This window comes from Acanthaster planci, linkage group LG12, assembly GCF_054643075.1.
Source record: "Acanthaster planci isolate LZ-2023a linkage group LG12, COTS_SCS, whole genome shotgun sequence".
Taxonomy (NCBI): domain Eukaryota; kingdom Metazoa; phylum Echinodermata; class Asteroidea; order Valvatida; family Acanthasteridae; genus Acanthaster; species Acanthaster planci.
This window is the reverse complement of record NC_141788.1, coordinates 7,332,000-7,356,474: the sequence shown is the minus strand read 5'-3', so window position 1 is coordinate 7,356,474 and position 24,475 is coordinate 7,332,000. Positions and strand designations below refer to the sequence as shown.

The 24,475-nt window shown below is 46.1% G+C and overlaps 2 protein-coding genes across 2 annotated transcripts in view; both read left to right on the top strand.

The window, feature by feature from the left end:
• Window positions 1–18,656, top strand: part of LOC110977712 (scavenger receptor cysteine-rich domain-containing protein DMBT1-like) — a 31,219-nt gene extending 12,563 nt beyond the window's left edge. The window contains exons 14-31 of the mRNA XM_022232059.2: window positions 560–868; window positions 1,275–1,594; window positions 5,209–5,686; window positions 5,874–6,191; window positions 6,541–6,864; window positions 7,280–7,606; window positions 7,804–8,112; window positions 8,972–9,280; window positions 9,605–9,919; window positions 11,295–11,609; window positions 12,230–12,541; window positions 13,205–13,516; window positions 13,814–14,122; window positions 14,702–14,814; window positions 15,274–15,475; window positions 15,564–15,872; window positions 16,531–16,839; window positions 17,256–18,656. Of these exons, the coding sequence (XP_022087751.2) occupies window positions 560–868; window positions 1,275–1,594; window positions 5,209–5,686; window positions 5,874–6,191; window positions 6,541–6,864; window positions 7,280–7,606; window positions 7,804–8,112; window positions 8,972–9,280; window positions 9,605–9,919; window positions 11,295–11,609; window positions 12,230–12,541; window positions 13,205–13,516; window positions 13,814–14,122; window positions 14,702–14,814; window positions 15,274–15,475; window positions 15,564–15,872; window positions 16,531–16,839; window positions 17,256–17,578 (5,513 nt within the window). The 3' untranslated portion in view covers window positions 17,579–18,656. The remainder of the gene's footprint in view (window positions 1–559; window positions 869–1,274; window positions 1,595–5,208; window positions 5,687–5,873; window positions 6,192–6,540; window positions 6,865–7,279; window positions 7,607–7,803; window positions 8,113–8,971; window positions 9,281–9,604; window positions 9,920–11,294; window positions 11,610–12,229; window positions 12,542–13,204; window positions 13,517–13,813; window positions 14,123–14,701; window positions 14,815–15,273; window positions 15,476–15,563; window positions 15,873–16,530; window positions 16,840–17,255) is intronic.
• A 799-nt stretch (window positions 18,657–19,455) lies between these two features.
• LOC110977792 (uncharacterized) lies at window positions 19,456–24,294 on the top strand. The gene is made up of 7 exons (XM_087144515.1): window positions 19,456–19,645; window positions 19,986–20,068; window positions 20,620–20,857; window positions 21,187–21,419; window positions 21,701–21,881; window positions 22,079–22,219; window positions 22,518–24,294. Exons 2-7 carry the CDS (start codon window positions 19,992–19,994, stop codon window positions 23,655–23,657), a joined length of 2,010 nt encoding a protein of 669 aa, XP_087000641.1. The 5' UTR covers window positions 19,456–19,645; window positions 19,986–19,991; the 3' UTR covers window positions 23,658–24,294.
• Window positions 24,295–24,475: the final 181 nt, after the last annotated feature.

Here is a 24,475-nt window from a genome sequence, read left to right as displayed (position 1 = left end):
CATAGAGTGGTGTGTATTATAGTGGCCTCAGCCAGTTTCCATAGAGTCGTGTGTATTATAGTGGCCAAAAAAAATGGCGCACGGCCAGTTTCCATAGAGTCGTGTGTATTATAGTGGCCACAGCCAGTTTCCATAGAGTGGTGTGTATTATAGTGGCCACAGCCAGTTTCCATAGAGTCGTGTGTATTATAGTGGCCACAGCCAGTTTCCATAGAGTGGTGTGTATTATAGTGGCCACAGCCAGTTTCCATAGAGTGGTGTGTATTATAGTGGCCACAGCCGGTTTCCATAGAGTGGTGTGTATTATAGTGGCCACAGCCAGTTTCCATAGAGTGGTGTGTATTATAGTGGCCACAGCCAGTTTCCATAGAGTCGTGTGTGTTATAGTGGCCATGGCGCACGGCCAGTTTCCATAGAGTCGTGTGTTATTTCAAACGCAGCCATTTATTCAGACCTAGCCTGTAGGCCTAGATGGATCATTTCTCGTTGCCTACAGATAAAAAAATTCTTGAACTGCGCAAACATGGAATTGTTCAACCATTTGAAATTTCGCCAACAGGAATCCGGCTTGTTGGCGGCACTTCTCCCCTCAGCGGCCGGGTAGAGATCCTAGTGAACGGCCGGTGGGGTACGGTGTGCGACGACTACTGGGATCTGGACGACGCCCGGGTCGTGTGCCGACAGCTAGGCTATCAGAGTGCCGTGAGTGCGGCCACCGACGCCCACTTCGGTGAAGGCACCGGGGACATTCTCTTGGATGACGTGCACTGCACTGGCTACGAGACGGAGCTAGTGAACTGCCCCCATGATGGAGTTGGCAACCACAATTGCGATCATTGGGAGGATGCCGGGGTGGTGTGCTCTAGTGGTAGGAAAACAGGAGTTAAAGGCTTTCTGAAGAAATAATATGGCACAGAAAAGGAAAACTGAGTCCAAGGAAAGGTCTTCCAAAAAACAGAAATAAACCTGAAAGTTTTGAATGTTGGCTGTCTACTCCAATACACGTGAACTTTGGATGTTTTGATTTATTGATCACTCTCTTGCACTTAAATTTACTTAGACATTGCAAGACATCGCAAATTGCTTTAAAGATTGCTAGCAGCCACCCAGGATTTGAAGTGTGGGGGTGGGCTTGCACCAGGATTTACCCCGTAGCAGCTCATGAAGTCCGCTTTGGTCACGAGTGCCACTTATTCAAGGTTCTTTTCTCCATTCAAACTTGTGAAATATGGAGCAGAAGATGATTGTTTTTCTGATATATATTTGTCGAACAGGGGTGACTATCCGCTTGGTGGGGGGCCAGAACCCGAGGGAGGGACGGGTGGAGGTTCTCTACAACTTGGCCTGGGGCACGGTGTGCGACGACTGGTGGGACGATGACGACGCCTGCGTGGTCTGCCGTCAGCTGGGCTTCACCGGTGGCGTGGCCTATCAGGGCTACGGGCACTCGTGGGGAAGCGGCAGCGGGAACATCTGGCTGGATGACGTGGATTGCAGCGGCAGCGAGGCGACCATCTGGGATTGCAGCCACTCGGGGGTCGGCGTGCACAACTGCGCCCATAGCGAGGACGCTGGCGTAAGCTGTTCATCCTCCTAAATGGCGGGGATGACGTGACAGCCTGTCCATTCTCTTGTCCTCCATATTGATAATGGAACCACAGGACCTGATATGCATGACCTGTGAGACTCTCACGAAGAAGTCATTTCGTTTTGAATTAAACGCTCTTGTTTAAAGCTTCACAAGCTTGCAGGCATTAATAGAAAAAATTAAAAATGTGAATGAATAATTGGATATTGCATGCATATATAGGCCTTTAATTGAAATGCGCGGTGTGTGAGTTGCTAGATGCTGCAGCACATTTTAGGATCACGTGAAATTGGAACCCCATAATGTGCGTCATTTATAGAGACTGGGCCTGAAACCTGTGATACACTTATTCCTACGCTACAACGAAAAATGATTACAATCACAGGCCTTTTGTGTCTTGTTCGACAATTTGAGTGAGTATCCTTGAAATATTATACCATAGGTTTTGCTGAAATTCGACCAATTCTTTGAAAATCACTTGGTACTTCTGAACTTTAGAGAAAATTCAATTTAATCACCATTTTGTAGATTTCCCCCACAGCAGCAGGTTCTAAAATCTGCAAAAAACTGTTTAGTTTACTAATTTAATGAAAACGCTGCAGCAAATTTCTGTTTCATATGCATGTACTTGCCGTTTTCTTTACGTTTATATTATTTTAGCCTTGTCACTCATTTTTATTGTGTGAATCTTTTGATTTTGATAAGTGACTCGTATTTGCACGACTGGAAAATTTGTACTTTTGTAGCTAGTTGTGAACATGTGTGAAATGAAAGCTGCTTGTTCTTCAAAAGAATTTATGATTCAGTTTGATGGCCGATCAAATTAGCAATCAGGATTATAACAAAGGTCCTCTTTGCCCTTCTGTCCTTTCCTTCGAAACAATCGAGACTCAAATATATAGTCGTATTTGTGTTGAATTTCATGTTGCCACGCTCAGAGAATATTTAGTGAAATGGCTGAAGACATTTTGTGTTTTAGATCATTTTAATTTTTTGTATTTTTGGAATTATATCTAAATCTAATTGAAATCTGAATGAAACCTGATCTCCCACCTTGCAAACATTTTCAGGCATCATTAGGTTTGAAAACTTGTACACGTCCTGTCCTTTTTTTCAAGTTGAATTGAGATTGGGATTAAAGGATTTGATCGTAGATTGGTCAAAGGTGCATTGCTTTGTGGGTTACCGATGTAGTTTTGTCATGAGGTACAAAACTTGCTACCTGAGCGAAAATCCACCCCTGCTAACTGCGATTCCTTAACGTCACAAACACGTTTGCAGTTGAAATAAAGCGCCGATATTTGTCAACATGACGTCACATATGTACATGCACCCACTAACAAAACGCGCGTGTCTGTAAACGCACGTTTGCGCCTTGTATTCTGTCGTCAAGCCCAGCGAAGTTTCCCACCGATATGGGGATCCTTAGGATCTATGGATTATCCGCCCTGAATTGAAGAAATATGGAAGGGCTGCGTAACTCCGTGATCAGAATATCGACAAGAATCTAACAGCACATCAGTGCTCTGAACTACTTGTTTGCCGAGCTTTCGGTAACTGAGTACTTTCTTCAGGGCGAGCAGATTCAGTTCACAGGTATTTGTTGGCGCACACTGCGCAAGTCTTCCGCGAAGCGGTCACCAAGGCGACACTTGGTCTCTCCGATGTACAGTCAACTACAGCGACGACATGTAATGCTATAAACCACATTACGGCAAATTCGCCCCTCGGTATTGGGAATTTACGCATAGTTGAAAGATTCCACTCATAAAATTCTTTGAAGCCATTTTTCCTTTGTAAAAAATTAAGCTGTTCCAGTAAATAGTCGCTTTTTTAAAAATTACATCTACACAACTAACCACTGTCCAGTACGGATCGGAGCCCGTTTATGCCAATTTGAAATATGCAAAAATATTTTTATTGCGAAGTAACGTAATAGCCTAATTTTGCGAAATCACTCCGGTAAACAAGGGTAGGATGCGTGTGCATTATACCCGGATGCAGGCGCCGTACTCCCCCCGTTAATATCAATAACGAAAGTATACTCTCGCGGACCAGTGGGTCGCACTCAGGCTCCAGCTTGGCGAAGGCGCACCCTTGCAGGTGATTTCCCGTGAACAGTAATCGAGGAAAGCTAAGCATAACATTACGCAAACCCCGACGCGAGCTTCTACTTCTCTCTTGGTTTGAGTTAGGATCACATGTTGTGGTTTTTGGCAGGCATCAGTTTAAGGACCCTAAAACTGACGTTTGGCCTATAGTATTACAGATTGTCCAGCAGAAAGAACAAGTCATCGATTGTTGATGCTGCTCTTTCCATATAACTGGAGCAGACGCAGGGGGTGCGTTTGAGTGAGGGGGGTGCGTTCGTCGGAGTGAGCTACTCGTGTTAACACAATACTCCTGAACGTTCGAACCGGGCTGGAGTACGACGCGACCCGCGGGTCAGCGGGGTATAATGCGCATGCATCCGATACTCTTGCTAGTTGGAGAAACCGCGCGAACGTGCCCCAAATGTCCGTAGAGCTATTGCGTTATTTCGCAAAGTTATTGCGTTATTTCGCAATAACAATATTTTTGCATAGTTCAAATTGGCACTGACTTCCGTAGTCCAGGTTCAAAAGAGTCCACTGATTTCCTCATCTGCCCTACTGGCAGCCAGTTTGTGATGCCAGTCGACATGAGGATTCTTTGTCAATAATTTACGGGAAAATGTTTAACAGTGATACATTTTGACGATTTAAAAATTAAAAAATAACACCCAGATCCGTATTGTTGCGTTTAGCGCTTGGAAAATGTAAGGGGAAAAGACAAAGCGGCCTGTGGTCAGAACAAGGGTGCATACACGTTCCAAAACAATTTCTTCTGCTGGAAGCCAAGATTGCAACCAACATTTCGTTTTGTTCAAATCTAAAGCCATGCTCCTGCGTCTCGACTTTAACGACACATTTTAATGACGATAGCAAGCTTCAGTGTGCAAGGGATGTCAAGAAACTCTGGCAAGAGCAGATGTAACTTGTCGGATATGAACTCACTGTGTCGGATGAGACATTACCGTGACCTCGCCGTGCCTGGTGAACGTGGCCCTTATATACGCTTTGATGTGGCCCTTACAAACTTGCGAATAAACTATGCTCATGTTGGTTCAACAGTTCAAAATTTAAGTAATGTACATTCTTCAGGTCTCAGTCCTTTCGGCTTATCAACGCTGCTTCACATACCTACATTCGAACATAGAATTACAAAGGGACGTCATGGGAGTATATACTTAAGTGCTTGTCTGTAGTTGTTTGAGCAGCTGGTTAAATATGCTCAAATCCCCTTCTAACTATTCAGAACATAAACCCGGATCTGAAGTTGTATTATTCAGGCGAAGGAATTCTAAATAACGGAACCCTCAGCGGGAAAGGTGATAACGTGGGGTTTTCCACTCGTCAAGGTCACGACCCGATCTCCCTAAAGAAAACTAAGAGAACTCGAGCAGACGGGAGCCATACCAGGCACAGTCTCCATAGCAACGTTTTACACGATCTTGTACCGAGGGCTAGGGAGAACAAGAATAAATACTCGAAGATCGAATTTAAGTGGGGCTGTGGCGACAGTTGACAGGTTGCACTTGACACCTTCGTTGTGCAGAATTTCTTTCGATTTCGTCCCTGATTTTTTCTTTAGTGTTGAAGCTGAGTGGAGGTCTTTTTCCTGCGTCACTTTTGCCGACGCCAATTCTCCGCTGGAGCTACAATTTCTCTTCAGTTCGCGAACTTCTGTCGTCCTCACAAAATTGTTGTCTTACCGGTCGTGAAACCGTAGGAATTCCAGCGTCACTTGCTTCGCTTCTTAAGGAAAGAAGTCGGCCCCTTCTACCGTCCAAGAAAGCAAGCGTCAGAGGTTCCTTACGTTATCAGCCTCGGACTCGACAAGTGATGAAAACCGTGGCGAAGCGCCTATCTGACCGTTCAACGTCGTCGACGGTACTGCTCGTGGCGATCGCCTGGCTAGCTGTTGGAGCCAGGAGCGCGACGGCAAGGGAAATCAGCCAGGCGAGACATCGACGAGACGACATCGGGGGAAGCGCTGGAACTAGTGGATCGTCAAACGGTACTGTTTGCACCAACTTTTCTTGCTCTGTTTTGCTTTCTAATGTCGAATTTCACTTGCCTTGGGTCTAGTCTGTACAGATCCTGACTGGTATTAAGTGATATTCTCTTTTTTTCTGCTCTGGAAAATTGTTTTGATCTTGTTGCTGTTAGTATTGTTTTCTGTGTTTGTCGCCTCTCTGTTGCAGTTCGTCTGAGTGACGGGGCATCGATCTACGAGGGCCGAGTCGAGGTCTTCGCCAACGGTCAGTGGGGGACCGTGTGCGACGACAACTGGGGCCTAAGCGACGCCAACGTTGTCTGTCGTCAGCTGGGCTACGGGGCGGCCCTGTCGGCGCCCATTCGCGCCGCGTACGGCCAGGGCCAGGGGCCAATTCAACTCGACGATGTGGCCTGCACCGGGTCAGAGAGTTCCATATTCCAATGCTCGCACGGCGGAATACAGCAGCACAATTGCCTGCATTCTGAGGACGCCAGCGTTCAGTGCACAGCCCCAAGTTCCGGAGGTAAACATACTGCTCAATGTCGAAGTATTGGTCGTACAGTTTCTAATAGGTAATAAGAAATTTATTCATCTGATGAGCGAGATACTTTGTCTTGTTTGTGTAGCATAGTGACAGGCGACAGCGAAACGGCTGAAACAGCAGCCGTGATTAATTTTTAATCAACTAGGACTTCTTTTTATGGAAATGTGTGTACATTGCAGAGATGAGGTTAGACCAAGTTACAAAGTTACAAAGCAAATGAAACTCAATCTATTTGCTCCTGTAGGCGACGGACCGACAGTTGCCAAAACAAGCGTTCTCACTAATTTTTCATCTAAGGAAACCATTTGTCTCTGTGATTTCTTTGAAGGTGATGGCAAAGACCACGTGAGGCTGGTCAACGGCCCCAATGCCCACAGCGGCCGCGTTGAGGTCAAACTTCAAGGCGTTTGGGGCACTGTGTGTGACGACATGTGGGACATGAAGGAGGCGGAGGTCGTGTGTCGGTCCCTGGGTTTTCCCGGTGCGAGCTCAGCCTTGGTGAGCTATGGGTCTGGTACGGGCCCCATCCTCCTGGATGACTTGATGTGTAATGGTCAGGAGGCGAAATTGGAGGACTGTCCGCACACGGGTGTGGGAGATCATAACTGCGGTCACTATGAAGATGTAGGCGTAGAATGTTCGACTCAGGCCGGTAGGTAAAAGGATGGTCATTGAGTGGATGGGTTGAGTTGGGTTGGATTGGGTTGGGTTGGGTTAAGTAGGGTTGGTTTGGGTTAAGTTGGGTTGGATTGGGTTAAGTTGGGTTGGTATGGGTTAAGTTGGGTTGGGCTGGATTGGGCTTGGTATAGAATTTGGTTAAGCTGCTGAATCTCGATTAGAAATGTTATTTTGCTGAAAATTTCTGTGTCTGTCGTCATTTCTGTTGTTTGTTTTGTATGGTCAGGAAACGACAAATTTTTAATTATGTGCACCTCGTCTTTGTATAGATTAGTTAGGATTTTTTTTCTTTTCACCATGCAGCGAATCGGCGAGTCCGAATCTGGCGCATTTTTCACGCCAACATTCTCTCTTGTAATCGATTTCTGACAAAAACGTGGACTTTTCAGATACGACGGTTGAAGTGCGCCTTCAAGGAGGAGAAACGGACTTTGAGGGCCGCTTGGAGATCCGTTTCAACGGTGGGGAGTGGGGCACGGTGTGCGATGATGGCTGGGGACTTGAGGAAGCCCAGGTGACCTGCCGCATGCTGGGGTTCCCCGGGACCGTGGCGGCCCGGTCAAGGGCCTGGTACGGCCAGGGCAGTGGCGACATTTTCCTGGACGACGTCGACTGCGACGGTTCCGAGGAGTCCCTGCTGGACTGCACCTTCACAGATCGGTTCAACCACAATTGCCAACATTCGGAGGACGCCGGTGTGGTGTGCCAACCCGCAGGTAAGAATGAAGAGTTGACTTAATGAAAGGGTGCCCAAAACATTGACGTCACAGGACCTCATCAGTGAAAAACTGTCTAAGTGGTGATATCATAATGTCTCGGTTTTCATCCCTTCTACGAATAAGATAATGACGCACAAGGCATGCAAGGCAATTGTCTAGTTTCGATTTTCTACGTGCTCCCTTTTTTTTGCTAGTTCGTCTTGCTGGCGGGGACGTGCCGAACGCAGGCCGAGTGGAGCTGTATCATCTGGGTGCCTGGGGTACGGTCTGCGACGACGAGTGGGACATCGACGACGCCGAAGTCGTCTGCCGTCAGCTGGGCTTCTACGGAGCATTGGCCTCCTTGGGCAGTGCGCGCTTCGGCCCGGGATCCGGGGACATTCTGCTAGATAACCTGGAATGTGTCGGGTTGGAGAGCGACCTGTTCGAGTGTCCTCACTTGGGGGTGGGGAATCACGACTGTCACCATGGGGAAGACGCGGGTGTCGTCTGCAACGTGAACGGTACGATATGACGTACATGCATTAGTAACCTTATACCAAAGATCGTATAGCGCCGCGAAGGATACGATCTTTGGCGCTATACGATCTTTGCCTTATACTCAGTATGCCGTAATATCGCACAGCCACGCACCTGTAAGGAAAACATGTATTCTCTGATTTGATCTGTTCAAAAAAAATGGAAGCAAATTGAACTTTTTGTCTTCTGAGCTCAACTATAACAAGCTCAAAATTTTTTTTTCTGTTCATGCCAAGATACAGAATGTAGATTGTTTCATTGAGAATGGCCACATTCATTGTTTGGCATGCACAAGGGTTTATCCACTACGAACATAGGTGAGGGTAATTCCCCTCGTTTTCTCTGTTTTCTCCTCATTGATGCAATTTACATCTTGGCATGAATGGAATAAAAGCCCTTTTAGCTTTTTATAGTTAAGCTCTGAAGACAAATGACTCTGCGTTCAATTTGGATGCTTCCATGGATATTTCTTTGAATAGACGAAATCAGAGAAAACATATACTCCGTAGAAGTGCTCTTTCATTGAAACTAAGCTGAAATGTAGACAAATTCGCAAGTTAAGCCTTAATTCACAGTTTCTGCCCATTCAAATGAAGCACTGTGTACTTACTGTATCAGTCCTATGGAGGTAATTGTATAATATTTGTTGTTTTGGATGGCCAGTTTGTGTTTGGGAATTTCTTTGTCTTCTTTTTGGGTGGGAAAATTGCGATTTGATGAGATCTGGGTCCTTATAGACACTATGCTGTGTTGTAGGTTGTTAGCCCTTTTCAGCCTGAGTACCATTGAACTCCGTGATTACCATGGGGGACAAACATACTTTTCCAATGTAAATGCCAACAGTGCGTCTTGTGGGCGGGGCATCCAGCCACGAAGGTAGGGTGGAAATCTATAGCGGCGGCAGGTGGGGAACAGTGTGCGATGACGGTTGGTCCCTGAGCGACGCTGCCGTAGTCTGCCGTCAGCTGGGTCTGGGAGATGCCCTGGAGGCAACGATGAACGCCCGCTTCGGTCCCGGCACCGGGGACATCTTACTGGACGACGTGGGCTGCACTGGGAACGAGGACACTCTGATAGACTGCAGCCATCCTCCGATTGGGACCCACAACTGCGGACATTCCGAGGACGCTGGCGTCATATGCCAGGAAGATGGTATGCGATAATATAGTCGGAATGCTTCGGTTCCATGCGATCTCAATCAACGCAGACAAGTAACGATGCCCCCCAACCTTTGTTAAAATCTTCAAATCTTCGGTCACACTTCAATTCAATTCAAAACTAGACACTGCTCCCTTTCAAATAGTGGATAACAACACTGGTGTTTTTAATCCAAGGCAAAGCTGTCCTTAACTGAATTTTTTGCTGTCATTTTGTTTGTGTAAACTGAAGTATATTCGTTGATGGTTCAAAAACTGAATTGTAAGGCACTTTAATTTGCAAATGATAATACATTTGTGAATCCAATCATGTCTCCAGCTTCGATTCGTCTGAGGGGAGGAGACAACAACCGCGAGGGGCGTGTGGAGATCTCAATCCATGGCGTGTGGGGCACCGTCTGTGACAACCTCTGGGACCTTAACGACGCCACGGTGGTGTGCCGCCAGTTGGGCTTTACCGGGGCCGAGTCGGCACCCACGGGTGCCCGCTTCGGCCGGGGGGAGGATCCGGTGTACCTAGATGACGTGCAGTGCACGGGCAGCGAGGCCACACTGATCTCTTGCACCCACGCTGGCATCGGGGAGCACAATTGTGACCACGGGGATGATGCTGGGGTGGTTTGTAGCTTGTCAGGTAGGCGGACTCGTCATTATAATTACATTCTCCTAGTAACAGCGACACCGGCAAGAATATTATGATGTGTATGAGCCCAGAGCCGGACCAGCAGAGGGCGTAATTTGTCTAGCACCAGAGGCTCCTTCAGTCGGAACCGCACTTCTCTGGTTCACTAACAACAGCCGCGTTATGGCCACGTTGCTACCAGCAAAATGAACCGTCACTCCCAAGCACCATATGCATGGCTCTTTTAAATCGATAAGGGGGTGCTAATGTACTGTATAACATCTACATGTACCTGTATGTGTGCTATCCTGTATAGCGCAGTTTCTAGTACAGCACTGTCACCATCATTTTTCTATCCGCCTGGAGCAGAAGCACCCCCTCATTGGTTGAAAAGAGCCACGCTGGTCAGGAGTGTTCATTTTGCTGGTAGCGACGCGGCCATAACACGTGCATTTCATTGTTGCTTGTCAACCAGCGATGTGCTGTTCCGACCAAAGTTCGCTCGTCGCCCAACGCCCAAACAGGGTGCCGGGAAGGGCTGATAGCTTTGCACTGTGATTGGCTACATTGTGCACGACCTGTGACTGCAAGGTTGTCACTTCCTTTTTTGGGGGGGTCCGCCAATGGCCAGCAATGTTTAAACATGGCGTTGGTACAATCACAGTGTAGTAATTTATCTTCTCACTAAGTATCACTGATCGTGTATCTTTTGGTGATATATTTCAAATCGTTGGTTATCTTGATCGATTTTGGATGAACGAATAAAGTGTAATGAGAAAATTTTCAACAATGAGGAAGAAAAAGAAAAAATATTGAATTGATAACCGCCGCTTGTGTAACGCATTGAGTGAGAACACATGCCTGGCAGAAATTTACCCACAATGCTCTGCGTGTCATTAGCTGTGACCTTGTGTGACATATTTCCTTCACTGAAATCTGTGCAGGGCCATTAGCCCTTCCCAGCGCCCTGTTCGAGCACTGGGTGACAAGCAAACGACCATAGGAGCCTCCATTCTAGGAAAAGTGCGCCCTCTCTTGGTCCAGGTCAGGGCTCATAGCAGAATTGAGACCAGTCGCCACTGCAGGAAGAAAAGTGACAAAAATATCTCCGATAATCTGTGAAACTTTTAAATATAAGACTGAGGGAAGAAGTCCGTATATCAGTCTCTATTTCTTTTGGAATAAAATGAATAACTTAAGACTTTTCAATGATCAAGTTGAATTATTTTTCAGAGGCACAAAATAATAATGAAGTTTAAAGAGCCATAGATTTCGTTTCTCTGAATCGGTTTGTTGACTTGATTTTTATAAACTGTGATCCCCCTTGGGGTTTGGGCGGGATTTCATTGAGTGTGATTGCACGTGCTTGAACACTTTAAACATGCAGGTCCACTCCGTCTCGTCGGTGGGTCTACCCGGAACGAAGGCCGGCTAGAAATCTACCTCGGCGGCCGGTGGGGTACAGTGTGCGACGACTCGTGGGGTCTGCAGGACGCCATCGTGGCGTGCAAGCAACTGGGCTTTCCAGACGCCCTGACGCCCACGGCTGGCGGCTCGTTCGGCAGCGGCACGGGACCCATTCTGCTGGACAACGTGGCCTGTGTTGGCCACGAGAGTTACCTGGTCAACTGCCAGCGTGCCGGAGCCGGCCACATTAACTGCGATCACGATGAAGATGCAGGGGTGGTGTGCTCTCCCTTGAGTAAGACATTTCTCACCAACAATCTCGAAAACATACGAAGATTTCAAGCCTCTCGTTCTGACTGTACTGCTGTTACATGTAATAAGAAACTAGCTTATTAAAGGGTAACAGAAATTGAAAACATTTAGTTTACGTGGAGTATTTCAAAATAGCAATAAATACGCAACCATTTCAAAAAGTATCAAAAATTTAATGTTTACCCCGTTAATTGTGACTAGGGGAAAAATGCTCAATTCAGCACGTTATGAACTCGAGATGAGTTACTTCCACGTGCCAAATCATGCATTTTGTATGAAAAGGTCTAGTTTATTTTTTTCAGCCCTGGGTAGTCGGATCAGTTGATTCGATAGAATTATGTGAAACAAACAAGAAAATATAAGCCAAAGCAGTTTATCAGATGGGTTTTCTCATTTTAGGTATGAGGAATTACTTTACTTGCTTCGTGAGGATTTCTTTTATTCTCTTTTCTAAATCAAAGCAACAACATATCCAATCACTGAAAAAGGAAGCTTCTTTCCTCCATAATGTAAGTCTTGTATTTAATAGTGCGTTTCACCAGGCGTTACATCAAACAAACACGAGAATGAATTGTTTGGTACATGCCATATTTTGCCACGTAGTTCGTCTGGTGGGAGGTACGGACTCTAATGAAGGACGCGTGGAGGTGTTCTCCAACGGCCGCTGGGGAACAGTGTGTGATGACGGCTGGGATCTGAACGACGCCACCGTGATCTGCCGGGAACTGGGCTTTCAGGATGCCATCGAGGCCGTGCCGTATGCCGCCTTCGGCCAGGGGACCGGGCTGGACATCTTACTGGATGATGTGGCCTGTCTGGGCGACGAGGAGAGCGTGCTGAAGTGTCAACATAGTGGGCTGGGAAACCATAACTGTGGGCATCATGAGGACGCTGGGGTACGCTGCAGTATGGCGAGTGAGTACAGAAAGTCTTCAGGTATTTTGTAGTTAGCTGCGTGTGGGGAAATAAACTTGAATGACCTGCAAAATTGCATGAACATTGAAAATAGGCTTTCAGGTTCAAACAAAAATCCTTCTTGCTGAGAGGTTGAAGGAAGTCTTATAAGTCTTAAGGTAGATTTTGCACATCGGCTGATAAAATAGTTCACTAGATTGACACAATGGAATTGTCCAATCACTTTAAAATGCTTTTTTTTCTGAATAAAGTAAAGTAAACGGATCTTTTGGACCACCTGTTAGCATTTTCGTCATCATGACGATTTTTTATTGTATTATTTTTTTACAAATATTTCAATATGTGAAGAAAAAAAATCAAGAAGTAACCTTGGTCTGATATGGGCGTTTCACTATAGTGCACCCCAAGAATTTGCAACCCGTTGACAAATCACAGAGCGCAAAATTTGTCGACCCTTTCCAAACCCGCATGGGGTCGATAGATTTCGCGCACTGTGATTGGTCAACGCATTGCCAACTGTTGGAGGCACACTTTTGTGAAACACCCATATTCTGGGAAACAATTTGACCGATAACTTTCTCTTAGAAAATGATCCAATGATATGACAGTTTTTGAAGGACGTAGGTTAAAACGATGAAGGCGTTGTCGGTTGTTTTCCTGTAGTTCGATTGGTCGGTGGTTCGACACCAAGTGAAGGCCGGGTGGAGGTCTTTGCTAATGGGTACTGGGGGACGGTGTGCGATGACGGGTGGGGACTGACCGATGCCCAGGTGGTCTGTCGTGAGCTTGGGTTCAGCAGTGCCCAGGAGGCTACCACGTCGGCCCGTTTCGGCCAGGGCACGGGAGAGATCCTCCTGGACGATGTGAGCTGCGCCGGGAGCGAGGAGCGCCTTACAGATTGTACACATCAGGGCATCGGCGTACACAACTGCAACCACGGGGAAGATGCTGGCGTGGTGTGTGGCGGCGTCACAGGTAGGTGGTCCACCGATCTGTCAACCTCTCATGGACGTGGAAAATTTCAAAGGGAACAAGGAAAGCCTACTTATCTAAATTTTAGCTGCTAAATAAACTGAGGCCTGAGGATCATTCACAAGATCATTCACAAGCAGTGAAATTAGCAGGTAACTCTGCAACTCGGCTTCATGAAATTGGTCCCACAGTTTGCTTCACTTTTGAAACGAGATTTGAATATGGGTGGAACGCTATCCTGTATCCTTTCTCTGTAGTCACCATGGTTTCTGCTCTTTTTGATGTCTGATTCCTCAACAGAATCTATCCGACTGGTCAGTGGTTCTGGACCCAATGAGGGCCGGGTCGAGGTCTTTCTCAATGGCCGGTGGGGCACGGTGTGTGACGATAACTGGGACATCGTCGACGCGGAAGTGGCCTGCCGCCAGCTGGGCTTCACCGGGGCCGAGCGGGCGGCCAGTAGGGCTGAGTTCGGTGCCGGCACGGGGGACATCTGGCTAGACGACTTGGCGTGCAGCGGAGACGAATCCGTGCTGGCTGCCTGTCCCCACGCCCACAGTCACAACTGTATCCATAACGAGGATGCAGGTGTCGTCTGCTCATCTGGAGGTATCTACTGCTTACAGGCCTACTTTGAGACTGAAACCATTTCGTGAATAGCAGCCATTGATCTGCTTTTGGATAAATTGACCACACAAGCATGGGCCGTATGAGCTATTAACGAAAACAAATGAAGGATTGCATTCGGACACCATAAAACTACAATTCGCCTTGAGCAGAAGCACCCCCTCATCAATTAAAAAGGGCCATGTTGATTGGGCGTGTTCAATTTGTTGGTAGCGACGTGACTGTCAGCATGCATTTCATAGTCGTTTGTAAACCAGTGAAGTGCAGTTCCCACCACATTTAGCCTCCGTGCGCCTTCTCTTGCTCCGGCTCAGGGTTCATTAACTCTCATGTGTGGCATGCACTCATGTTCACTGGACTGGTCCCTGTCCCTACGTTCGAAGGACATCTGTAAGATGTCTGGAGACTACGTACGGGACAGGAACCAGCCTATGATGTTCAAGCGCATGGTGCACCATGGGCTCAACTATCTACTGAATGTCTACCAAGGCTTTTTTGCAGATAATTCCTGTGAGACAAATGACTTTAATAATCTTGGTCCTTTCTTCCTTTTTTTTTCAGGGCAACTCCGTTTGGTGGGCGGTTCAACCTTCAATCAGGGGAGGGTGGAGATCTGGCACGACGGTGAATGGGGGACAATCTGTGACGACGACTGGGACATCAACGATGCTCAGGTAAGCCTAGAAAAAGTACCTCAGATTCGTGAAAATGATATGGATAGTGTGTACAGCAATGCTTATCTAATTACTTTGCCGCTTAAATTTACCAGGATTTTCTTAGAAAGGGATTTGAGTAAGTCACCAAAATCGAAGAAACTATTCGTGCAGTGGCCCTCAAACAAGCTATTGCGTAAATGTGCAAGGAGTCTATGATGCTTTCTCAAATGTCGATAGGAATTTCTGGTTGTGGCTTCGTGTCCGACCTAACTTGCTGACCTTTGACATTTGGGTCAAATGAAAGGTCTCCAGTCTTTGGCTCAACAGGTTGATGATTTCCAAACAAACTCAGGGATAAACCAAAATGTTATAGGTCACACAGGAACCCACAATTTTTATTTGAAGAGGCTGTGGCTTCAATACACGGCTCGTAAAGAAAGTTTTGGCTCATTTTTCACTTTGTTTGTGCTGTCAAAGGTGGTATGCCATCAGCTGGGGTTCTACGAGGCCCAGGCCGCCTCTAGCCAAGCTGGCTACGGTCAGGGCAGTGGGCCCATCATCCTGGACAATGTGCAGTGCCGAGGAGACGAGACGGACATCACGCTGTGTCCACACAACGGTTTTGGGGTCAACAACTGCGGGCACTCGGAAGACGCAGGGGTATCCTGCGTCGTTGCCAGTAGGTTCATAATGTGTACCATCAACACTGAATATTTGGAGTCAAAGTTGTAGGAATCACATTTCGGCCTTGCCTTTGTTGTATACAGTTCGGCTCCAAGGTGGCAGCAATTCGAGGGAGGGCCGTGTGGAAGTGTTCGACAGTGGGGAGTGGGGCACGGTTTGCGACGACCACTGGGACCTGGATGATGCCCGGGTCGTCTGTCGGCAGCTGGGTTTCCCCAACGTCCAGTCGGCCTGGGGCTCAGCCCACTTCGGGATGGGCACCGGCCGGATCCTCCTGGACGACGTGCAGTGCCTTGGGACGGAGGACTCCCTAGGCGAGTGCCCACACTCCGGGCTGGGAACCCACAACTGCGGTCACCATGAGGACGCCGGCGTGACTTGCAGCTCGAACGGTGAGTGATTGGCGTTGATGAAGGAGACACCAAGCGAGATCTTTGTGTGCCGCACAGCACAACAGCCAAATTAGGGATCTTTTCCTAATCATATACTTTGTGTTTATGGCCACATTAACAGCAATGGTGAAATGCCGTTTTGCGTCCTATATTACCCATCTGTGATAAAATCCCCCCAACACTTGATGCACTGTATGTAATTTAAGAGAAGTGACCATTCTCGAATGGGTCATCAATGTATACTCATGGATATCAGTATTTATTGATTATTGTAAAAATATTTCGGTGCTCAGGAATCTTGAATATTTTTGGCCAATTTTCACTTTGCGCTGACTGTACGTAGAAAGGGAGCTTGGAATCACTAATACTGACATCAAAGAAGTATCAGCGGAGTTTCAACCAAGAGATCCTGACACCAGGGCAAAATAGAAAGTGGCCATGTCCAATTTATTTGGCTGCGGCTTGAAATTACGCACAAGTGTATCAAAGTGGTCACAGCCAGTTTCCATAGAGTCGTGTGTTATTTCATGCGCAGCCATTTATTCAGACCTAGCCTGTAGGCCTAGATGGATCATTATATTTTGTTTTCAGTGATTAAAGAAAAATCTTGAACTGCACAAACATGGAATTGTTCAACCACTTGAAATTTCGCCAACAGGAATCCGGCTTGTTGGCGGCACTTCTCCCCTCAGCGGCCGGGTGGAGATCCTGGTGAACGGCCGGTGGGGCACGGTGTGCGACGACTACTGGGATCTGGACAACGCCCGGGTCGTGTGCCGACAGCTAGGCTATCAGAGTGCCGTGAGTGCGACCACCAACGCCCACTTCGGTGAAGGCACCGGGGACATTCTCTTGGATGACGTGCACTGCACTGGCTACGAGACGGAGCTAGTGAGCTGCCCCCATGACGGAGTCGGCAACCACAATTGTGGTCATTGGGAGGATGCCGGAGTGGTGTGCTCTAGTGGTAGGAAAACAGGGGTTAAAGGCTTACTGAAGAAATAATATGGCACAGCAAAGGAAAACTGAGTCCAAGAAAAGGTCTCCCCCCCACCAAAAAAAGTCCCAAACTTTTGAATGTTGGCTGACTACTCCAGGGCACGTGGGCTTTGGATGTTTTGATTTATTGATCACTCTCTTGCAATTAAATTTACTAAGACATTGCAAAACATCGAAAAATGCTTTAAAGATTGCCAGCAGCCACCCAGGATTTGAAGTTTTTTGGGGGGTGGGTGAGCTTGCACCAGTATTTACTCCATAGCAGCTCATGAAGTCCATTTTGGTCATGCATGCCGCTTATGCTAGGTTCTTTTCTCCATTTGTACTTCACAAATACTTGTGAAATATCAGCAGAAAACGATTGTTTTTCAATTCATCGAACAGGGGTGACTATCCGCTTGGTGGGGGGTCAGAACCCGAGGGAGGGACGGGTGGAGGTTCTCTACAACTCGGCCTGGGGCACGGTGTGCGATGACTCGTGGGACGATGACGACGCCTCTGTGGTCTGCCGTCAGCTGGGCTTCACCGGTGGCGTGGCCTATCAGGGCTACGGGCACTCGTGGGGAAGCGGCAGTGGGAACATCTGGCTGGATGACGTGACGTGCAGCGGCAGCGAGGCGACCATCTGGGATTGCAGCCACCCGGGGATCGGCGTGCACAACTGCGCCCATAGCGAGGATGCTGGCGTACGCTGTTCATCCTCCTAAATGGCGGGGATGACGTGACAGCCTGTCCATTCTCTTGTCCTCAATATTGATAATGGAACCACAGGACCTGATATGCGTGACCTGGAGACTCTCGCGAAGAAGTCATTTCGTTTTGAATCAAATGCTCTTGTTTCTATCATCACAAACTTGCAGACATTAATAGAAAAAAGTAAAAAACAGTGAATGTGTTGTTGAATGTTGCATGCACATGTAGGCTTATAATTGAAATGTACGGTGTGTGAGTTGCTAGATGCTGCAGCACTTTTAATCACCATTTTTGTAGACTTTTGGCAGCAGCAGGTTTTAAAAGTCGAAAAAAACTGTTTAGTTTACTAATTTAATTAAAACGCTGCAGCAAATTTCTGTTTCATATGCATGTATTTGCCGTTTTCTTTACGTTTATATTATTTTAGCCTTGTCACTCATGTTTATTGTGTGAACCTTTTGATTTTGATAAAAAGGACTCGTATTTGCACGACTGGAAAATTTGTACTTTTGTAGCTAGTTGTCAACATGTGTGAAATGAAAGCTGCTTGTTCTTCAAAAGAATTTATGATTCAGTTTGATGGCAGATCAAATTAGCAATCATGGTTGTAACAAATGTCCTCTTTGCCCTTCTGTCCAATCGAGACTCAAATATTTAGTCGTATTTGTGTTGAATTTCATGTTGCCACGCTCAGAGAATATTTAGTGAAATGGCTGAAGACATTTTGTGTTTTAGATCATTTTAAATCTGTGTATTTTTTAACTAATAAATCAATCTAATTATCTGCAATTGAGTACATTCATATATTCATAGCTTAAAGTGCAAGCGCCAGCGAACGGCATAGGCAAAAACGATTGCTCTTGTTGAACTTTTGTAGATACTGAAGGAGCACGTCTATAGTCTTTAACAATTTCTGTGTACTTTCGAAGTATTTTCTTTTCAATATAACCCTTTTAGAACCTATTGTTTGAATTAAACTTGATCTGCCACCGCACAATTTTGTTTTTGCATGATTAGGTTTAAAATTTTGTGCACGTGTCCCTTTTTCAAGTTGTATTGAGACTGAGATTTTAATTAAAGGATTTAATCATAGATTGGTCAATGATGCATCGCTTTTTTTTTTAGTCCCTGCTGACTACGTTTGCTCATTCTCGCTGACGCACCAGAAACTTTGGTGTCTTAAGGCACCTTTCTAGATGCGCCTCAACACTTGCGCCAAGCATTGCGTGTCCGTCAAAATCGCTCCCGGGGCGATTTTGACGGCCAAATGCAACACACGCGTGTGTTATGTTAATAAGATTGTTTTTGTGTCTGTGAATGTGAAACGCGCGCATTGCATACGCAATGCACCCAAAAATTATGGAAAGGCGCCTTTTTGTTTGGTGTCTACGGCTACCTCGTTCGCATGGGTACGATATCTTGCCGCGCCGTGTTGGTTCCATGTAGCCTATGTGTCTGCTATTGACGTCACAGAGACGTTGGCAGTTCAGGGCATAAAACGCGTCGATATTTGTCAACATGACGTCACAGATGTAGTAGCAGGCTTGTCCAATCAATGGCCCCGGAAATGTTAAGTTAAATGCACCCAATCTGGTTCATAAGTGTGACGTCACTTTAGTTTAAACCACGCCCACTGCACATGCAATGCGCACAGGGTTACATGCATTGATCGCCGTTTACATGGAACTATGGAAGTTAATCGGAACCGGAGGTTAACACGCAACTCAGCGATCGTCCAATGGAAGCCTGCAAATCGTGGCGCGTCCGCCTTTGTGACGAAGTCACTTACGAACCGGATAAATGAACGCGTGCGTCTGTAAACGCGGGTTTGCGTCTTGTATTCTGACGTCAAGTCCAGCGATTTTCCAACCGTTTCTACAACACAAACGTGTGGAAATGGTTATATACCATACGTTTTGCGCACAGTGTTGACTTTCAATTCGCTTTTCAAGTGAGAAAGTCTCCATAACGATTGCTGCGGCAAGAGTTGTGTTCATTTTGCGATAATCGTGCGAGAATAGTGCAAATTCATTCATCTTGAGCTCATCGACGACTTGCTCATCTACAACTTCAGTGGAAATGTAAGTGATTTTTCTTTCAACCATTTGACTGGTATTTTTCAATGTCGTTTTCATGCAAATTGTACACAGCATTTCCCTTTTCCCAATAATGTGTTTTCCATTTTCTTAACAAGGAATGAGGCATCTTTTCTTGAGCGTTGACAAGTGTCAAACAAGAAATGATCATGATCAATGATCTTTTGACATCGTTTAATTCAATCACACTTTTATCTCTAAACTCTTGGCTCGTTTTTTTATCTCGTAATGTTTAAACGATACCCTTTCACTGAATAAAGCAGATGAAATTAAATTCCAAATCATAGTACATCCATCGTTAAAAAACCTTATGACATTAACGCAGATCACTATGAACCGAAGAACGGATCGATATTTTCGCCGGCCATCAGTGTCTTTAAGTCACCCTTTCAGCAGAGGACAGAGCATGTAAGTTTTCTTTCTTCTTTTTTTTTTCCTTTTTTTTTGTTTTTGTTTTGTTTTGTTTTACAAACAGAACTACATCAAGACCAACTTTACTGACAGTTTTCAGCTCAACGAGCGTCGTCATTAATGTGTGCACCGTGTCTTATTAGATTATGTATGTGGTTGATGTCTTGTCCATTGTCATTGCGTTATCCAATGTCAGTTGTCTTTGTTTTGTTCATTCAGTTCTTCTTTAATTATTATTCAAAGTCACATCTACATAAGATTTGGCTTCCAGAATTTGTCTCCATGTTTGTGCAAGCAATTGTACGTGTATATTTTTGTACATCATATGTAGGCCTTCATTGCATTTGTCCTGTGCAGAAACTAAATAAGAACTGAACTGAATTTAAAATTTATCGAACGTCGAACGCAGAGCATGATTCTACTTCTTTCAAATTCAATCTATAGCAGCGAACTTCCATGCCATGCTTCGTTCACCTTTTCAAGCCTTCGTTCATTTTGTGTTGTTTATGGCAAGCTTATTATCTTTCGTACATCCAATAATGTAACAGGTTCTATCGTGTCATCACGCGGCCGTTGCGCCGTCTCCTCCTCTGTTGTTCCGGCGAGTACGATGAACCGTACCAGCCCCAGCCCAAAGCCCCGTACCTCACTGAGGACCGGCACCATCGACACACAGATGTGGCTCGAACGAGACGAGATGAAACCGGACCAACCAAACGTCTTCCCGGACACCAAGTGTCGCCCTACCCCGAGGCAATGCGTCGTTCTTGTCAGCCACTGGTTAAGGTACATGATTACATCACAGAATTACCGTGGTGTTGCAGAACAGTGATATAATGCAAGTTGGAGAAAGTTGCTGCCGATTTGAAAGGTTTATTTATACATTTTTTTTTCTTTTTACATACCCCCAAAATATTCCTAGCACGATAATGCGATTTGAATAGGGAAAGATGCGGTTTGCGAGGAAGAACAAAAATGAAAGGAAGGCCTGTTTGGGAAAATGTCCCACAGCTACCGCTGACTTGTGGTTTATTGAGAGTATTTTTCCTGCTTTTGAGGAGTGTCTCATTGGGATTTGTTGTCTTTTTTGTGTTTGTACATTTTTTTCCACACAGAATGCAAAGCATCATTTGGGAGCAGACGAGATTACACACCGCGCGCCTCCGTCTGCCAAGACCCGACACCGGAAAGTGCACCGGGAGGTCTGTGTTTCCATCAAGGAGGATGGAGCTCCGGGAACTTCGAAGATTTCAAACAGATTCAAGGACCCAGAGCAAGATGGGATGATCCCACAGCGACAGGAGCAAACGACTACGCTCCCTGAAGCAGTCAAGAAGCCTAAGAAGAGGTGGGATTTATAGCCCTTTAAGGACCTACGTGGAGGATGGGTCTGCCTCCTCAAATGAAGTCATTTCTAACCATTCTCAACAGTTGCCCAAAGGAAACAAAGACTTTGTCTTTGTTGAGGAACAAAGTTGACTACCGAACGAGCAATTTTCATCATGGCCGTTTACTTCCATATACATACGTCGTACACTTGAATTAACATCCACCCTGCCCACTTAGTCTTCTAGTTGGATACTGACAGGGGTGTTTTCTCGGTTTTGTCAACAATCTTGTTTGATACAGCAAAAAAGGTTCGAAGAAAAAAGGAACCTCTGGAAAGAAGAAGAAGAACCAAATACGTCCATTGCCAGCTCTTCCGGTCACCATGGCCACAGAAAACACCGACAATCAACTGAAAGGACATCTGCCACTAGTGGTCAATGCTAGTGAAACGCCTGCACGCACGCAGAAACAAATCAAGAAGGTAAAACACACCAATGAAATCTTGTGTTTTCATCTCTCCTCATGCACCATTCATTTCATTTTTACAAGAAGCCTTAATTGAAACTTTACCCAGAACGAACTTCGTCCCTATTATCCTCTTGCTTTTCACAACGAGGAGCTTCTCAAATCTGTTAAAAGGTGAAGTAAACAGCGAAGTATTTTGGTTTTTCCGGGCAGGCCAAGAAAAATTTCACCGAAGAGCGTCGACAACCACCAATGAACATTCCGACTGCCGAGCAGCCCGGGACAATCGATCCGAGAGGAATTAGGCCTTTACCAAAACAGCATCACAGAGAAGATCTCAATAACCAAGCAAAGGTATATAGTCGAATTGTTTTCCTCTTTCTGTATCTTTTAATGCTCTGTTCTAGTGTTATTGGAGCTCGTTGCATGTTTATACCATTGGTCTGAGAAAGATTATCCAGAGTAGACCTAAAGAGTGTCTTTCCAGATTAACAAAGGCTGGGAATTATTCTGAACGATTCAAGTTCGGAATAATAATAGAGTCAGGCATCTGGGAAACATTGCCCACTCATATCACCTGCCAAAAAATGGAGATTAACTTTGAAGAAGTTAAGGTGAAGAAAATTCATTTCTGTTTGTTTTCTCGGTCTAGAAATCAACGAGGGCAGAGAATACTCCGAGAGGAAATCCTATCGTGGTGAAGGTCAAGCCAGCTCCAAAGCAGATTCCGTACTCGCCACGGGCTCCTCGTAGGAAGTGCAAGTTCAAAGATCCTTCAGACTTCATCTGCCGGCCGTTACCGGCACTTCCACCGTCAGTTGCGCTCCAGAATGCACGCAACGCAAAACCGATAAATCCGAAACCACCTCTTCAGAACAGCGGTCACGTGCAACAACCCAGGAAGCCTCAGAAGCCTGCCGAACCAGGGAGGATGACTCTCATCCCACTGACCGCCAACGGAGTCACGAGAGAGCTGAAGTGCACCATCTACAGGCCGTCAGACTTTGATGAGGTCACGGTCAATGGACGGCCCGTCAAGCTGGGCCAAGGGACCTTCGGGGAAGTGAGCCTGATGCGGCTCCGCAGCACGCAGTACCCGCTGGTCGCCGTGAAGTTCTGCAAGGCGCATCTGGTGCAGGAGGTGGACGTGTGGCGGGAGGTGTCGGCGATGCTGGCGGTGGAGGACCACTGGGCCTTCCCCAAGCTCCACGGCATCATCAGGAACCAGCGAATCCCGGATCTCCCGGCCATCGCGCTGGAGTTTGTTGGGAACGCCAACTCCCTGATGGGTTTGACTGTCGCGGATGCAATCCGCTCCAAGAAGTACATGCCGTTTAAACACAACTGGGTATGGATTGCAAACGACATCGCGCGGGGGCTCGCCCATCTCCACTCCAAGGGCTACCTGCACTGCGACTTGAAGACCAACAACGCCCTCTTGTGGCATGATCCGAACAGAAACATGTGGCGGGCCAAAATCATCGACCTGGGCCAAGCCCGCAAGAAGAACGAAGCCAAGGGGCCTTTGTCTCTCTCCCTGGCCGAGCAGAGAGAAACCTTCAGCCTCTTTCCGCACGTGCCCCGAGAGGTGATCGCTGGGGAGGGAGGCTACACCGTCGAAGGCGACGTTTTCTCCTTAGGCTACCTGCTACAGGAGGTGGCTAAAGTGAGCTCCCTGAAGAAGCAGATGAAGAAGCTTGGCGAACGCTGCTGTGGAACCAGGCCAAAATCCCGCCCCTCTTTGGCTCGTGTTGTTCAAGAGCTAACCTCCTTGGCAGTCAACGGTTGTTGAAATATTGGAAGAAAAAGTAACTTTGCAACATTAATGATTATGTCACACTCCAATAAACACGAATTCTTCAACACACGATGGTTTTGATATAAAAGTGCGTGAACTAATAAGAAGACCATTTGGCCAACTTACGTCACTTTAACCAAAGATCTGAAGTATTATAATAAACTTAAACACAGAAGAGCTAGCGGTACCTATTTGTCATTAACATGCAGTTAAGTCAACGCCATTCATTTTAATGAGCTAAATAAGCTTTTCATGGTGGAGATACAAGTAAACTAGAGAGGTTTGCGGTAGCACCATGGATATATCTCTTTTTTGAGTATGTGGGGTTCTGAAAAGAACCGATGGTACTCAACGTTTCGGACAGTATGCTCTGCTCGTCGTCAGGAGACTGTTTAGCTTATCTAAAGAACATTGCACTGATTGTTTATTTATAAGACGGATGAATAAACTATCCTACAAAGTAAGGCATGATGTATCATCCGAGTTTTAAGAATGAAACTTTGTCTTTTAATTTCTCAAAACCTGAAATGTAAATTTTTTTAAATGCTTGCCATACATTGGAACACAATTATTATGATTAAGTAAAAAGAGAATGAAAAATATTAAATTCAAAAGAGAGCAATTGGAACTATCTTCTTTTGGTAGTTGAGCATTGCATTTACGTATTCAATGGAAAAATCACTTTTAAACCATAGAATCCACTTATTTTCAATTTCAGCTAAAATTTAACCGCATTTAAAGTAAATATAAATTGGAATCTAGTATAAAATCTTTTTTGATGAGCATTTTGCCTGAAAAGAATTATTTTCACC

Bases quoted from the DNA above. Each gene is read 5' to 3' on its own strand.
- LOC110977792 (XM_087144515.1), top strand. From the start codon at position 19,992: ATGAACCGAAGAACGGATCGATATTTTCGCCGGCCATCAGTGTCTTTA. The intron at 21,420-21,700 runs GTGGGATTTATA...TGTTTGATACAG, and splicing joins GTCAAGAAGCCTAAGAAGAG to CAAAAAAGGTTCGAAGAAAA. The intron at 21,882-22,078 runs GTAAAACACACC...TTTTCCGGGCAG, and splicing joins CGCAGAAACAAATCAAGAAG to GCCAAGAAAAATTTCACCGA.